Raw genomic sequence first — 16,509 nt, forward strand, 5'->3', positions numbered from 1 at the left:
AGGGATTTCTGTACAGCATTGGAGATTGTGAGAAGGGCATCACATGCTCCAAGGCCTTTACGAAAACCAAATTGCAAACTAGGGAGTAGATGATTACCTTCAGCAAACCTATTAAGACGTTTTGCCAGAAGTCGTTCAAAAACTTTAGATAATATGGGAGTTATGGAAATTGGGCGGTAATCAGTGGGATTTGAGCTACCACAAACACATTTACATAGAGGAGTAACATTACCAATTCTCCAACTAGTGCTAAAAGCTCCTCTTCTTGCTAACTTGCGCAAAATAACAGATAACTTTGGAGCTAAGAAATCTGCTGTCTTTATAAAAAACAAAGGAAAAATACCATTTGGGTCTACACCTCCATAAGCATCAAGGTCCACCAAAAGAGCTTTAATCTCACGAGATCGAAAAGCTAAACTAGTTAGTTTAGCCTCAGGAAAACAGGAATGAGGATGTTCAAGTTTTTCATTACTCTGTTTACTGTCAAAAACATCACCCAAAAGGGTTGCCTTTTCCTTAGGACAGTGAGTGACTGAGCCATCAGGTTTAAGTAAAGGAGGAACTGTTGCATCTACACCAAAGAGTGCAGATTTAAGGGTAGACCACCATTTATGTTGCTGAGTTGTACCAGAAAGGGTTTCTTTTATGGTTAAATTGTACTCCTTTTCAGTTGAGGCATAAACTCTCTGAGCAAAAGCTCGAAGCTGAGTATAGTTGTTCCAGGTCAAATCTGATCTGTTACCCTTCCAAAGATGATAGGCCTCCTGTTTCTCCAAATAAGCACGTCTACAATCATCATTGAACCACGGTTTGTCCTTCACTCGGTACCTTAGCACACGAGAAGGGATACGCCTATCAATTATGTTGACTAGATTCTCATTCAAAGGGACAACAGGATCTACACTATTATATAATTGTGACCAATTCAAGCACAAAAGATCATGCAAAATCCCATTCCAGTCTGCTTGGGATTTCATATAAATTTTACAAGAATATGATATATCAGGGACAGGCTGCTCAGTCTTCACTAATAATGAAATCAAGGCATGATCAGATGTCCCGACTGGAGAACCAACCTTACTAGTTATAACGCCAGGGGAGTCAGTGTATACGAGGTCCAAGCAATTACCAGACCTATGAGTAGCTTCATTTATGATTTGCTCACAGCCTGATTCAGAGGCAAAGTCTAAAGCTCTTAAGCCATGGCGATCGGTAGGAGAGATAGAACTTAACCACTCCCTATGGTGAGCATTAAAATCACCAACAAAGACAAAAGAAGCCTTTCTATCATTTTCTTGTATCTTAGCCATAATGGTAAGAAGACAATCGAAGATAGAATCATCTATGTCTGGATTCCGGTAGATCGAACACAAATAAAAGTTGTTATGCCTGCCACAAACTTTTATTACCTGAATCTCATGACATCCACATTGATAGCAGGACTTATGAGAAGCAGGGTACTCGGTCCTAATATACACCGCCATTCCCCTGGCCCTAGGGATGGCATCACGTTTCAACATTATTGGCTTCTTAAAACCAGTTATAAGGATCTCAGATGAGTGTCTCATATTAGAAACCAAAGTTTCTGAGCAAAAAAGAATATCTTTCTGTCTGGACGCAACTGTAAGGTCTTGAATATTTGCATGAAGACCACGAATATTGCAATACAGAAGACGACATTGACGAAATCTAGGACGTACTGGTCCCGAATTTCGCTCAATGCCTCCAGACAGCATAAGAATTAATAGAAATAAAAAAAGAGACATCATACTTAAAAACTAGATTAACAAGAATTATAACAAAAACAATACGTACAGAATTATAAACAAAGTGATTGATGATACCCATAGACTATAGTAAAAAGTCGGAAAAACTGGTCAACATGGAGGAGCCAATACACCATGCAAGGCTAAATACCCTCCAGGATAGCCACTTCAACTGAAGGGAGGACAGTAAGGATGGTTTTGAGAAGAAAATTAATCAGAAAAAGGAAAAGACAACCTCTTGATAAACCACCAGGCATCCATGGCCCTTCTATTAAGCCTGCCCAACACACCATTTCAAAAAAACAAGAGGAAGAAAAGAAAAAGAAAAAAAAAAGAAATAAGATAGAATAGTGTGCCTGAGTGTACCCTCAAGCAAGAGAACTCCAACCCAAGACAGTGGAAGACCATGGTACAGAGGCTATGGCACTACCCAAGACAAGAGAACAGTGGTTTAATTTTGGAGTGTCCTTCTCCTAGAAGAGCTGCTTACCACAACTAAAGAGTCTCTTCTACCCTTACCAAGAGGAAAGTACACTGAACAAATTGTAGTACAGTAATTAACCCCTTGGGTGAAGAAGTGTTAAGTATCTCATTGTTGTCAGGTGTATGAGGAAAGACGAGAATATGTAAAGAATAGGCCAAACTATTCTGTGTAAGTGTAGGCAAAGAAAAAATAAGCCGTGACCAGAGAGAGGGATCCAATGCATTACTGTCTGGCCATTCAAAGGATCCAATATCAATTCTATCATAAGCTTTCTCCAGATCCATAAACGCAACATACACCTCCTTACCTTTTGCTAAATATTTCTCGCATATGTGCCTAACTGTAAAAATCTGATTCATGCAACCCCTACCTCTTCTAAAACCACCCTGTACTTCCAAGATTGCATTCTCTGTTTTATCCTTAATCCTATTAATCATTACTCTACCATACACTTTTCCCACCACACTCTAACAGACTAATACCCCTTGAATTACAACACTCATGCACATCTCCCTTACCCTTATATAGTGGTACAATACACGCACAAACCCAATCTACTGGTACCATTGACAACACAAAACACATATTAAACAATCTCACCAACCATTCAAATACAGTCACACCCCCTTCCTTCAACATCTCAGCTCTCACACCATCCATACCAGATGCTTTTCCTACTCTCGTTTCATCTAGTGCTCTCCTCACTTCCTCTCTTGTAATCTCTCTCTCATTCTCATCTCCCATCACCGGCACCTCAACACCTGCAACAGCAATTATATCTGCCTCCCTATTATCCTCAACATTCAGTAAACTTTCAAAATATTCCGCCCACTTTTCCTTGCCTCCTCTACTTTTAACAACCTTCCATTTCCATCTTTCACTGTCTCTTAAATTCTTGAACCAGCCTTCCTTACTCTCTTCACTTCTTTCCAAAACTTCTTATTCTCTTCATATGAATGACCCAATCCCTGACCCCACCTCAGGTCAGCTGCCCTCTTTGCTTCACTTATCTTGCGCTTTACCTCCAAATTTTTCTCTCTATATCTTTCATACTTCTCTACACTATTACTCTGTAGCCATTCTTCAAAAGCCCTCTTTTTCTCTTCCACTTTTACCTTCACTCCTTCATTCCACCATTCACTGCCCTTCTTCATGCTGCCTCCAACAAACTTTTTGCCACACCCATCACTTGCAATCCCAACAAAATTTTCTCTTAATAACTTCCACTCCTCCTCTAAATTACCCGTTTCTCTTACTTTCACTTTGTCATATGTCATTTTCAACCTTTCTTGATATTTACTTTTTACCCTCGGTTTTATTAGCTCTTCAACCCTCACTATCTCCCTTTTACATCCACCTACTCTATTTCCCCACTCTTTTACAACAACTAATTTTTGTTCCACCAAAAAATGATCACACATACCGTTAGCCATACCCCCAAACACGTGCACGTCTTTCAATCTTCCAAACATTCTTTTAGTTATCAACACATAATCCATTAACACCCTTTCTACCACTCTTCCATTTGCCACTCTTACCCATATATACTTGTTTTTATCTTTCTTTTTGAAAAAGCTAGAACTTATCACCATCTCTTGCTCAACAAATATCTACCAGTCTCTCACCACTCTCATTTTCACATGGTACGCCATACTTCCCAATGACACCTTCTACCTCTCCAGCACCCACTCTAGCATTTAAGTCACCCATGACAACTACATAATTCCTTCTACCCAGTCCTTCTACACACCTAGTTAATTCATTCCAGAACTCATTCCGCTCTTCACTTTTCTCACAACCTGGCCCATACGCACTGACAAAAGCCCAACATTCCCTACCTAACCTAACCCTTACCCACATTAACCTAGATGATATCTCCTTCCATTCCACTACTTTACCTGTCATCCATTCACTCAGCAATAAAGCCACACCTTCTCTTGCTCTTCCCCTTTCAATCCCAGACACTCTACCAGACATTTCACCAAACATAACTTCACCTTTCCCTTTTATCTTTGTCTCACACAAAGCCAATATATCCATCCTTCTATTCCTAAACATACTTCCAATCTCACATCTTTTACTCTCTATCGTACTACATCCACGCACATTCAAACACCCCAAAACTAGAGTGCGGGGAGCAGTTACTCTCCCCCAGCTCCACTTCTTTGATGTCTCACAGGATTATAATACAGGAGAGGGGGTTCCCAGCCCCCTTACCCAGTCGCTTTTAGTCGCCTTTTACGACAAGCAGGGATACGTTGGCGCTATTCTAATAATAATAATAATACACTTGCTTAGCACAAAGGCTACCCTTTCTTTAATTCATTACCTAATAGCAATTCTTAAATACAAGCTTCATTCTTAACTTGCTGAGGCTATATGGCACATGTAAATCCATGGCTGCATTAAGTTCATATGACCATTCTCAAATACATTACACAAAATTTTAAAATATCTCACCACAACTATAATGTATTTCAAATAAAAATCAGTACCCTTACCTAATAGTAAAGAGCCCTTCATTTCTATTCTCTGGATCAAAAAGGAATGTTGCAAGAGCAATATCTATGGAACCCAAAGGTTCAGAGTCATTTTTCTGCTTATAATAAAATAACTTGCAGACACGATCTGAGTAGACAAACCATCGCTTCTTGGCAGAGCTCCCAAAACTTCTCAAACCAGGTACAGGGTTCTTTTTTCCAGATAAGTTATGTTTATATAGGTAACCACATAACTTATATTCTCCCCTTGGATCTTGGAACTCTTCCTTCTCGTCTATCTTGGAAAGTGCATCACTCGGACGAGTCCAACTTTTGGGCCTAAAAACTTCGTCATCTTTACTGCATATGGCAACATTCCTATACACACTGGAAGTACTGTGAGCTCTCTGCCTCAACTCAACCTCTTCCTCAGGTGCCTTTGGACTATCACACACAGTGTCTAGATTAAGAGGCTGATAAAACATTATTCAATGTTCAACTTCATGCATTCTCACATGTGCCTGAAATGAAAAGAAACATGAATGTACTTTTACAAGAAATCTCTACATAAATGATGATTCTAACATTGCAATACTTGGCACCACAAAGGGAGTAGAAAAATTATAGAAATATGTTATTTTTATTAGTAAAATAAATTTTTGAATATACTTACCCGATAATCATGTAGCTGTCAACTCCGTTGCCCGACAGAATTCTACGGAGGGATACACCAGCTATCACAATACTAGAAGGGGGTGTACTCACCAGCGCCACCTGTGGCCAGGTACTACAGTACTTCTTGTTGACACCTCCTCAATTTTTCCTCGGTCCACTGGTTCTCTATGGGGAGGAAGGGAGGGTCAATTAAATCATGATTATCGGGTAAGTATATTCAAAAATTTATTTTACTAATAAAAATAACATTTTTCAATATTAAACTTACCCGATAATCATGTAGCTGATTCACACCCAGGGGGGTGGGTGAAAACCAGTGTACAAGATTAAAGGATAGCTAAGTATCCCATATTTCATATAACAGTTATCTCAAATAACAATGAAATAATAAGTACCTGGTAAGGAAGTCGACTTGAACCGTTACTCTGCCTCTTTTTTAAGTTTGTCTTCCTTACTGAGCGCAGCGTTCCTCTTGGAGGCTGAATCAACTCAAAGGTGCTAAAGTATATAGGGCTGCAACCCCTACTAAAGGACCTCTACACAACCTCTAACCCAGGCGCTTCTCAAGAATGAATTGACCACCCGCCAAATCAAAAGGATGCGGAAGGCTTCTTAGCCTACCGTAACAACCATAAAAACAACAATAAAAGTATTCAAGAGAAAGGTTAAAAAAGGTTATGGGATTAAGGGAATGTAGTGGCTGAGCCCTCACCTACTACTGCACTCGCTGCTACGAATGGTCCCAGGGTGTAGCAGTTCTCGTAAAGAGACTGGACATCTTTAAGATAAAATGATGCAAACACTGACTTGCTCCTCCAATAGGTTGCATCCATTATGCTCTGCAGAGAACGGTTTTTATTAAAGGCCATCGAAGTAGCTACGGCTCTCACTTCGTGGGTCCTTACCTTCAGCAAAGCAAGGTCTTCCTCCTTTAAGTGAGAATGGGCTTCTCTAATCAGAAGCCTTATATAATACGAAACCCCGTTTTTGGACATGGGCCTCGAAGGTTTCTTGATGGCACACCATAAGGCTTCTGACTGTCCTCGAATAGGTTTTGACCTATTAAGATAATATTTTAGAGCTCTGACAGGGCAAAGAACTCTTTTTAGCTCGTTACCTACCATGTTGGAGAGGCTAGGTATTTCAAACGATCTAGGCCAAGGACGCGAATGAAGTTCATTCTTAGCTAAGAATCCGAGCTGTAAAGAACATGTTGCAGATTCGGTCGTGAACCCAATGTTCTTGCTGAAGGCATGAACCTCACTGACTCTTTTAGCTGTTGCAAGACAGACGAGAAAAAGAGTCTTGAGGGTAAGGTCCTTGAAGGAAGCTGACTGGAGAGGTTCGAACCTAGGTGAGATAAGGAACCTTAAGACTACGTCTAGGTTCCAGCCTGGAGTGGGTAGACGACGCTCTTTAGAAGTCTCAAAAGACTTAAGGATGTCTTGAAGGTCCTTGTTGGAAGAAAGGTCCAAACCTCTGTGGCGGAGAACTGAAGCCAACATACTCCTGTACCCTTTAATCGTAGGGGCTGAAAGGGATCTCTCATTCCTAAGATGTAATAGGAAGTCAGCTATTTGGGTCACAGAGGTATTGGTAGAGGATACTGCATTGGCTCTACACCAGCTCCGGAAGACTTCCCACTTGGATTGGTAGACTCTACGAGTGGAAACCCTCCTTGCTCTGGCAATCGCACTGGCTGCCTCCTTCGAAAAGCCTCTAGCTCTAGCGAATCTTTCGACAGTCTGAAGGCAGTCAGCCGAAGAGCGTGGAGGTTTGGGTGCAACCTGTCTACGTGAGGTTGACGTAGAAGGTCCACTCTTAGAGGGAGAGTCCTGGGGACGTCGACCAGCCATTGAAGTACCTCTGTGAACCATTCTCTTGCAGGCCAAAGGGGAGCAACTAGCGTCAGCCGTGTCCCTTCGTGCGAGATGAACTTCTGAAGGACTTTGTTTATTATCTTGAACGGTGGAAATGCGTAAAGGTCGAGATGGGACCAGTTCAGCAGAAAAGCATCCACATGAACTGCTGCTGGGTCTGGAACTGGGGAACAGTACAACGGAAGTCTCTTGGTCATGGAGGTGGCAAACAGATCTATGGTCGGCTGACCCCACAAGGTCCAAAGTCTGTTGCACACGCTCTTGTGGAGGGTCCATTCCGTGGGAATGACCTGATCCCTTCTGCTTAGGCGATCTGCTGAGACGTTCATGTTGCCCTGAATGAACCTCGTGACTAGGGTGAGGTTTAGACTTCTTGACCAAATGAGGAGGTCCCTTGCGATCTCGTATAGGCTCCTCGAATGGGTCCCTCCTTGCTTGGAGATGTAAGCCAAGGCTGTGGTGTTGTCGGAGTTCACCTCCACCACCTTGCCTAGCAGGAGGGACTTGAAGTTCAATAGGGCTAAATGAACTGCTAGTAGCTCCTTGCAGTTGATGTGGAGCGTTTCCTGTTCCTCGTTCCACGTTCCCGAGCACTCCTGTCCGTTCAAGGTCGCGCCCCAGCCCGAGTCCGATGCATCCGAGAAGAGATGAAGATTGGGGGTCTGAATCGCTAACGATAGGCCCTCCCTGAGAAGGAGATTGGTCTTCCACCACAAGAGAGTGGTCTTCATCTCTTTGGTGACTGGGATAGAGACTGCTTCGAGAGTCAAACCCTTGTCCCAATGAGCTGCAAGATGGAATTGAAGAGGGCGGAGGTGGAGTCTCCCTAGCTCGACAAACAGGGCCAGCGATGAAAGGGTCCCTGTGAGACTCATCCACTGTCTCACCGAGCAACTGCTCCTCTTCAGCATGCTCATGATGCAATCTAGGGCTTGGCTTATCCTTGGGGCCGATGGAAAAGCCCGAAAATCCTGACTCCGAATCTCCATTCCCAGGTACACAATGGATTGGGAGGGAATGAGCCGAGACTTTTCTAGGTTGACTAACAGACCCAGTTCTTTGATTAAGTCCAAAGTCCAGTTGAGACTCTCCAGACAGCGACGACTCGTGGAGGCTCTCAACAGCCAGTCGTCTAAGTAAAGGGAGGCTCTGATGTCCGATAAGTGGAGGAATTTTGCTATATTCCTCATCAGATGCGTAAACACCATAGGAGCTGTGCTTAGGCCAAAACACAGGGCTTGGAATTGGTAGACAACCTTTCCAAAAACGAATCTCAGGAAAGGTTGGGAGTCTGGATGAATAGGAACGTGAAAGTAAGCATCTTTCAGGTCCAACGAGACCATCCAGTCCTCCTGCCTGACCGCTGCTAGGACCGACTTCGTCGTCTCCATCGTGAACGTCTGCTTGGTGACATAAGCATTGAGCGCGCTGACGTCCAGCACCGGTCTCCAACCTCCTGTCTTCTTGGCCACCAGAAAGAGACGGTTGTAGAAGCCCGGGGATTGATGGTCCCGGACTATAACCATTGCCTTCTTCTGTAAAAGGAGCGACACCTCCTGGTGCAACGCTAGCCTCTTGTCCTTTTCTTTGTAGTTGGGAGAGAGGTTGATGGGAGATGTGGTCAGAGGGGGTTTGCGGCAGAATGGTATCCTGTAACCCTCCCTCAGCCAACTGACAGACTGGGCGTCTGCACCTCTCTTTTCCCAGGCTTGCCAGAAGATCTTGAGTCTGGCTCCTACTGCTGTCTGGAGATAATGAGAGTCAGTTTTTTCCTTTAGAAGCCTTGGAACCTTTCCTAGACTTGCTCCTGGAAGAGTCTGGACGGGAGCTTCCTCGGCTGGGGGCTCTACCACGAAAGGGCGGAATAAACCTCGTAGCAGGAGTATCAGCCACTGGGGTGCGATAAGTCCTGGGGACTGAGGTAGCAACCTTAGTCTTACGAGCTGATGAGGCCACAAGATCATGGGTGTCCTTTTGTATCAGGGCCGCAGACAAGTCCTTAACAAGCTCTTCGGGAAAAAGGAACTTCGAGAGCGGAGCAAAAAGGAGTTGAGACCTTTGACAAGGTGTGATGCTGGAGGAAAGGAAGGTACAAAGCTGCTCCCTTTTCTTAAGTACCCCTGACACAAACATCGATGCAAGCTCGCCAGATCCATCCCTAATAGCCTTATCCATGCAGGACATTAAGAGCATGGCAGAGTCCTTGTCCGAAGGGGAGGTCTTCTTGCTAAGGGCCCCCAGGCACCAGTCTAGGAAATTGAACATCTCAAAGGCTCTAAAAACACCCTTCAGGAAGTGATCAAGGTCTGAGAAGGTCCAGCAAACCTTAGAGCGCCTCATTGCTGTTCTACGAGGAGAGTCTACCAAACTTGAGAAGTCAGCCTGGGCAGAGGCAGGTACTCCCAAGCCTGGTTCCTCTCCTGTGGCATACCAAACGCCCGCTTTAGAAGTGAGCTTAGTCGGAGGAAACATAAAGGAAGTCTTTTCTAGTTGCTGCTTAGACTGCAACCACTCACCTAAAATCCTTAACGCTCTCTTAGAGGACCTAGCTAAGACGAGCTTAGTATACGTAGACTTGGCTGGCTGCATGCCCAGCGAAAACTCAGATGGCGGAGAGCGGGGGATAGCAGAGACAAAATGGTCTGGGTATACCTCTCTGAAAAGAGCCAAGACCTTACGAAAGTCAATAGGAGGCGGAGAAGACTTGGATTCATCCACGTCTGATGAGGGATCCAGGTGTGCAGCCTCATCATCAGAAACCTCATCACCAGAGTGTAGCGAAGTGAGAGGTAAGGTATGCTGAACAGCAGAATCAGCACGAGCTGGAACAAAAATACTTGTGGTTTCCTCCTCAAGTCTCTGTTGAGGGAACACCTGAGGCTCAGGCTGCAAAGGCTGATCAAAAGAAGTAGCAGAAGGTAGGCGCATGGGTGGAGGAGGCTGACTCCTGGCATGAGTGTCTGAACTCAAGAGTTGCGCTTGCTGTAAGGTTGGTGGATGCACAGTAGCAGGTTCCTGAGGAACGAGTTGAGGTTCCTGAGGTGTGAGCTGTGAGCGATGAGGTAGTGGCTGCGCAGAACGCAGTAATTGTCTCGCGAGTTGAGGTTCCTGAGGCGCAAGGCTAAGGTGTTGAGGTTCTCGCCTTGAGGAGGGTTGAGGTCGCTGCAGCGAGAGCTGAGGAGTCTGACTCATGGATGGGAGAGGTTGTTGTACCTCAAGAGAGTGTTGCCTCACTGGTGGAACTGCAAGTGGAAGCGGAGGAAGCAAGGTATAAGTTTCCTGTTCCCATTGCTGAGGTTGCCTTAAGGAAGGCGGAGGTAGCTGCACACCACTGGAAACAGTCAACTCAGAACGTGGTAAGGTATCCTGAGGAGCCTCAACATCGTACGCCTGGCAGGTAGGACTGCGGTTAGGCGGAGCGATCGCAGGAGGAGGTGTAACCTTCTCAGCCTGACACTCACGCATCAAGACCGCAAGTTGTGACTGCATGGACTGCAGTAGAGTCAACTTGGGGTCGGCAGACACTAAGGTCTGCTGAGGTAAAGCCTTAACAGCAGAGATCTGTTGCGGCAGCACCTTACTCCTCTTAGGAGGAGTGCATTCAACTGATGACTGCGGCGAGTCAGAGCTGATCCAATGACTGTAGCCAGGTTGTAGAGCTCTTGAGGTCTGGACTCTGCGTTTGAGTGGTCTTGAGACCTGAGTCCAACGCTTCTTCCCTGACAATTCTTCAGCAGACGAGTAAAAGACGGGCTCAATCGTCTGCAGGTGGGAGTGACGGTCTCTGGAAGACACGCCCGCAACCACCGAGGATACTTCTGTGCGCCGATCAAGGCCTGCCGAACCCTTTTGCCCTTCGACATTGCTTCTCCCCTGGGCTTGGGAGCTTGCAAGAGGTCCCGGACTGGGAGGACGACTGGCACGCACAGAAGTACCCTCACGCACCACACTGACACTGACACTAGCACTTGGCACTGCACTGACACTAGCACTCGTCACAGCACTGGCACTATTACCACCCATTGCACTCTTGACCTTAAGTTCCTTGACTTCGGCCATAAGAGACTTATGATCACTAACCACCGACTCCACTTTGTCACCTAAAGCCTGAATGGCACGCAAAACAACAGACATATCAGGTTGAGGGCAAATAGTAGGTTCGGGGGTAGCCACTACAGGGGGAGGAAAAGGTAGGGGATCATGAGGTGAGGAAAAAAGTGAAGAGCGAGAAGAACTCCTCCTAACTCTCTCTCTCTCTAACTTGGTTGAATACTTAAGAAATCGGACAAAATCAAGTTCCGAAAGTCCGGCGCATTCCTCACATCGATCTTCCAACTGACAGGGCCTTTCCCTACAGTCAGAACAAGCGGTGTGAGGATCTACCGAGGCCTTCGGAATACGCCTATTACAAGACCTACATCGTCTATGGGGTGGGGCTTGTGAAATGTCAGACATCTTGAATCAAAAGAGTTAGCCAAGTGGGGATTCCAAATCAAGTAAAAAGATCGTTAACCATTAATCAGGACTAAATAATAGCTATCTAAGCTAATATAGAAGTTTTCCAGTAAAGCGACAGCCGAAATCTGAGAGAAATACTTCACCAAAAGCCGTGAAAATACTCCAAAATCATAAGCGTATCCCAGAACGTCTAGCCGGAAGCACGACAGAGGAAAAATTGAGGAGGTGTCAACAAGAAGTACTGTAGTACCTGGCCACAGGTGGCGCTGGTGAGTACACCCCCTTCTAGTATTGTGATAGCTGGCGTATCCCTCCGTAGAATTCTGTCGGGCAACGGAGTTGACAGCTACATGATTATCGGGTAAGTTTAATATTGAAAATTAGCATTTCATTTAAGATTTTTGCCACATAAATGTTAAAAATATACATGCTAAAATTTACAGAACGTCATGAAATAAAACTTTTAAATATGACAAATTCATAGATAATATGTTATTTTCCTTAGTAAAATAAATTTTTGAATATACTTACCCGATGATCATGTAGCTGTCAACTCTGTTGCCCGACAGAAAAAATCTAAGGTCGGGATACGCCAGCGATCGCTATACAGGTGGGGGTGTACATCAACAGCGCCATCTGTCGAGCAGGTACTCAAGTACTTCTTGTCAACAAGAACTCAATTTTCTCCTCGGTCCACTGGTTCTCTATGGGGAGGAAGGGAGGGTCCTTAAATTCATGATCATCGGGTAAGTATATTCAAAAATTTATTTTACTAAGGAAAATAACATTTTTCAATATTAATCTTACCCGATGATCATGGAGCTGATTCACACCCAGGGGGGTGGGTGGAGACCAGCATACATGTTAACATTAGAAGCTAAGTATCCTGTATTTCATTTTAGCAGTTATTCAAAATAACAAACATAAAATAAATAAGTACCTGGTAAGGAAGTCGACTTGAACCATTACTCTGCCTTTTTAAGTACGTCTTCCTTACTGAGCCTAGCGATCCTCTTAGGATGCTGAGCGACTCCTAGGTGCTGAAGTATGAAGGGCTGCAACCCATACTAAAGGACCTCATCACAACCTCTAATCTAGGCGCTCCTCAAGAAAGAATTTGACCACCCGCCAAATCAACCAGGATGCGGAAGGCTTCTTAGCCTTCCGTACAACCCAAAAAAACAACAATAAAAAGCATTTCAAGAGAAAGATTAAAAAAGGTTATGGGATTATGGGAATGTAGTGGTTGAGCCCTCACCTACTACTGCACTCGCTGCTACGAATGGTCCCAGGGTGTAGCAGTTCTCGTAAAGAGACTGGACATCTTTGAGGTAAAATGATGCGAACACTGACTTGCTTCTCCAATAGGTTGCATCCATAACACTCTGCAGAGAACGGTTCTGTTTGAAGGCCACTGAAGTAGCGACAGCTCTAACTTCATGTGTCCTTACCTTCAGCAAAGCAAGGTCTTCTTCCTTCAGATGAGAATGGGCCTCTCTAATCAGAAGCCTGATGTAATAAGAAACTGCGTTCTTAGACTCGGTAAAGCAGGTTTCTTGATAGAACACCATAAAGCTTCTGATTGTCCTCGTAATGGCTTTGTACGTCTTAAATAGTACTTAAGAGCTCTTACTGGGCAAAGTACTCTCTCTAGTTCGTTCCCAACCAAGTTGGACAGGCTTGGGATCTCGAACGACTTGGGCCAAGGACGAGAAGGAAGCTCGTTTTTAGCTAAAAAACCAAGCTGCAAGGAACATGTAGCCGTTTCAGATGTAAAACCTATGTTCCTGCTGAAGGCGTGAATCTCACTGACTCTTTTAGCTGTTGCTAAGCAAACGAGGAAAAGAGTCTTCAAAGTGAGATCCTTAAAAGAGGCTGATTGAAGCGGTTCGAACCTTGCTGACATCAGGAACCTTAAAACCACGTCTAGGTTCCAGCCTGGTGTGGCCAACCGACGCTCCTTTGCGGTCTCAAAAGATCTAAGGAGGTCCTGTAGATCTTTGTTGGTGGAAAGATCTAAGCCTCTGTGGCGGAAGACCGCTGCCAACATGCTTCTGTAACCTTTGATCGTAGGAGCTGATAGGGATCTTACATTCCTTAGATGTAAAAGGAAGTCAGCTATCTGCGTTACAGAGGTACTGGTTGAGGAAACTGCATTCGCCTTGCACCAGCTTCGGAAGACTTCCCATTTTGACTGGTAGACCTTGAGAGTGGATGTCCTCCTTGATCTGGCAATCGCTCTGGCTGCCTCCTTCGAAAAGCCTCTAGCTCTTGAGAGTCTTTCGATAGTCTGAAGGCAGTCAGACGAAGAGCGTGGAGGCTTGGGTGTACCTTCTTTACGTGCGGCTGACGTAGAAGGTCCACTCTTAGAGGAAGAGTCCTGGGAACGTCCACTAGCCATTGCAGTACCTCGGTGAACCATTCTCTCGCGGGCCAGAGGGGAGCAACCAACGTCAACCGTGTCCCTTCGTGAGAGGCGAACTTCTGTAGTACCCTGTTGACAATCTTGAACGGAGGGAACGCATACAGGTCTAGATGGGACCAGTCCAGAAGAAAGGCATCCACGTGAACTGCTGCTGGGTCTGGAATCGGTGAACAATACATCGGGAGCCTCTTGGTCATCAAGGTAGCGAATAGATCTATGGTGGGCTGGCCCCACAGGGCCCATAGTCTGCTGCAAACATTCTTGTGAAGGGTCCACTCTGTGGGGATGACTTGACCCTTCCGGCTGAGGCGATCTGCCATGACATTCATGTCGCCCTGAATGAACCTCGTTACCAGCGAAATCTTTCGATCTTTTGACCAAGTGAGGAGGTCCCTTGCGATCTCGAACAACTTCCTCGAATGAGTCCCTCCTTGCTTGGAGATGTACGCCAAGGCTGTGGTGTTGTCGGAGTTCACCTCCACCACCTTGCTTAGATGGAGGGACTTGAAGTTTATCAAGGCTAGATGAACTGCCAATAGCTCCTTGCAGTTGATGTGAAGTGTTCTTTGCTCCTGATTCCACGTGCCCGAGCATTCCTGTCCGTCCAGTGTCGCACCCCATCCCGTGTCCGATGCGTCCGAGAAGAGACGGTGGTTGGGGGTCTGAACAGCCAATGGTAGACCTTCCTTGAGAAGAATGCTGTTCTTCCACCACGTCAGTGAAGACCTCATCTCTTCGGAAATGGGCACTAAGACCGCTTCTAGCGTCATGTCCCTTCTCCAGTGAGCAGCTAGATGAAACTGAAGGGGGCGGAGGTGGAGTCTGCCTAACTCGATGAACTGGGCCAGCGATGAAAGTGTCCCTGTTAGACTCATCCACTGCCTGACTGAACATCGGTTCTTTCTCAGCATGCTCTGGATGCATTCTAGGGCTTGACTGATCCTGGGGGCCGACGGAAAAGCCCGAAAAGGTCGACTCTGAATCTCCATACCTAGATAGACAATGGTTTGAGATGGGACAAGCTGGGATTTCTCTATATTGACCAGGAGACCCAATTCCTTGGTCGGATCCATAGTCCATCTGAGATTCTCCAGACAGCGACGACTTGACGAAGCTCTTAAAAGCCAGTCGTCCAAATAGAGGGAGGCTCTGATGTCTGCCAAGTGAAGGAATTTGGCAACATTCCTCATCAGTTTCGTAAACACAAGAGGTGCCGTGCTTAGGTCAAAGCACAGGGCTTGGAACTGGTACACGACCTTTCCAAAGACGAACCTTAGGAAAGGTTGGGAGTCTGGATGGACGGGGACATGAAAGTACGCGTCTTTCAGGTCCAACGAGACCATCCAGTCTTCCTTCCTGACCGCTGCTAGGACCGACTTCGTCGTCTCCATTGTGAAAGTCTGCTTGGTGACAAAAGCGTTGAGAGCACTGACGTCCAGCACCGGTCTCCAACCTCCTGTCTTCTTCGCTACCAAGAAGAGACGGTTGTAGAAGCCCGGGGATTGATGGTCCCGGACTATGACTACCGCTCCCTTTTGTAGCAAGAGCGACACCTCTTGTTGCAACGCTAGCCTCTTGTCCTTCTCCTTGTAGTTGGGAGAGAGGTTGATGGGAGAAGTTGCTAGAGGGGGACTGCGACAGAACGGAATCCTGTACCCCTCCCTTAGCAACTTCACAGACTGAGCGTCTGCACCTCTGTTCTCCCAAGCCTGCCAGAAGTTCTTGAGCCTGGCTCCCACTGCTGTCTGGAGAGGTAGGCAGTCAGATTCTGCCTTTTGAGGACTTGGAACCCTTCTTTGATTTGCCACGATGACTGTCGGCATGGGTACCTCCTCTGCTGGAGGTTCTGCCACGAAAGGGCGGGATGAACCTAGACGCTGGTGTGTCCATCCTAGGTCTAGGCACGGAAGGTAAAGCTTTGGCCTTACGTGCAGAGGACGCCACCAGGTCATGGGTGTCCTTCTGGATCAACGAGGCAGCCATCCCCTTGACCAGCTCTTCCGGAAAGAGACACTTGGAAAGCGGAGCAAACAACAACTCCGACTTCTGGCAAGGAGTGATCCCAGCAGACAAGAAGGAGCAAAGATGGTCTCTCTTCTTAAGCACTCCCGACACGTACGAAGCCGCAAGCTCACCAGACCCATCCCGAATGGCCTTGTCCATGCTAGACATGATAAGCATGGCCGAGTCCTTATCCGAAGGGGAAGTCTTTCTGCTTAAAGCTCCCAAACACCAATCGAGGAAGTTGAAGATCTCAAAAGCACGAAAAACTCCCTTCAACAGATGATCCATGTCAGAAAAGGACCAGCAAATCTTAGATCGTCTCATAGCCAGCCTGCGG

The 16,509-nt window shown here is 45.8% G+C and overlaps 1 protein-coding gene across 1 annotated transcript in view; it reads right to left on the reverse strand.

Moving 5' to 3' along the window:
• The window catches only part of LOC137653407 (TBC1 domain family member 2B-like), a 687,014-nt gene that overhangs the window by 641,478 nt on the left and 29,027 nt on the right, over positions 1 to 16,509 (reverse strand). Inside the window, exon 2 of the mRNA XM_068386766.1 lies at positions 4,752 to 5,251. Within this exon, the coding sequence (XP_068242867.1) occupies positions 4,752 to 5,215 (464 nt within the window). The 5' untranslated portion in view covers positions 5,216 to 5,251. The remainder of the gene's footprint in view (positions 1 to 4,751; positions 5,252 to 16,509) is intronic.

Source organism: Palaemon carinicauda, chromosome 14 (assembly GCF_036898095.1).
Source record: "Palaemon carinicauda isolate YSFRI2023 chromosome 14, ASM3689809v2, whole genome shotgun sequence".
Taxonomy (NCBI): Eukaryota; Metazoa; Arthropoda; class Malacostraca; order Decapoda; family Palaemonidae; genus Palaemon; species Palaemon carinicauda.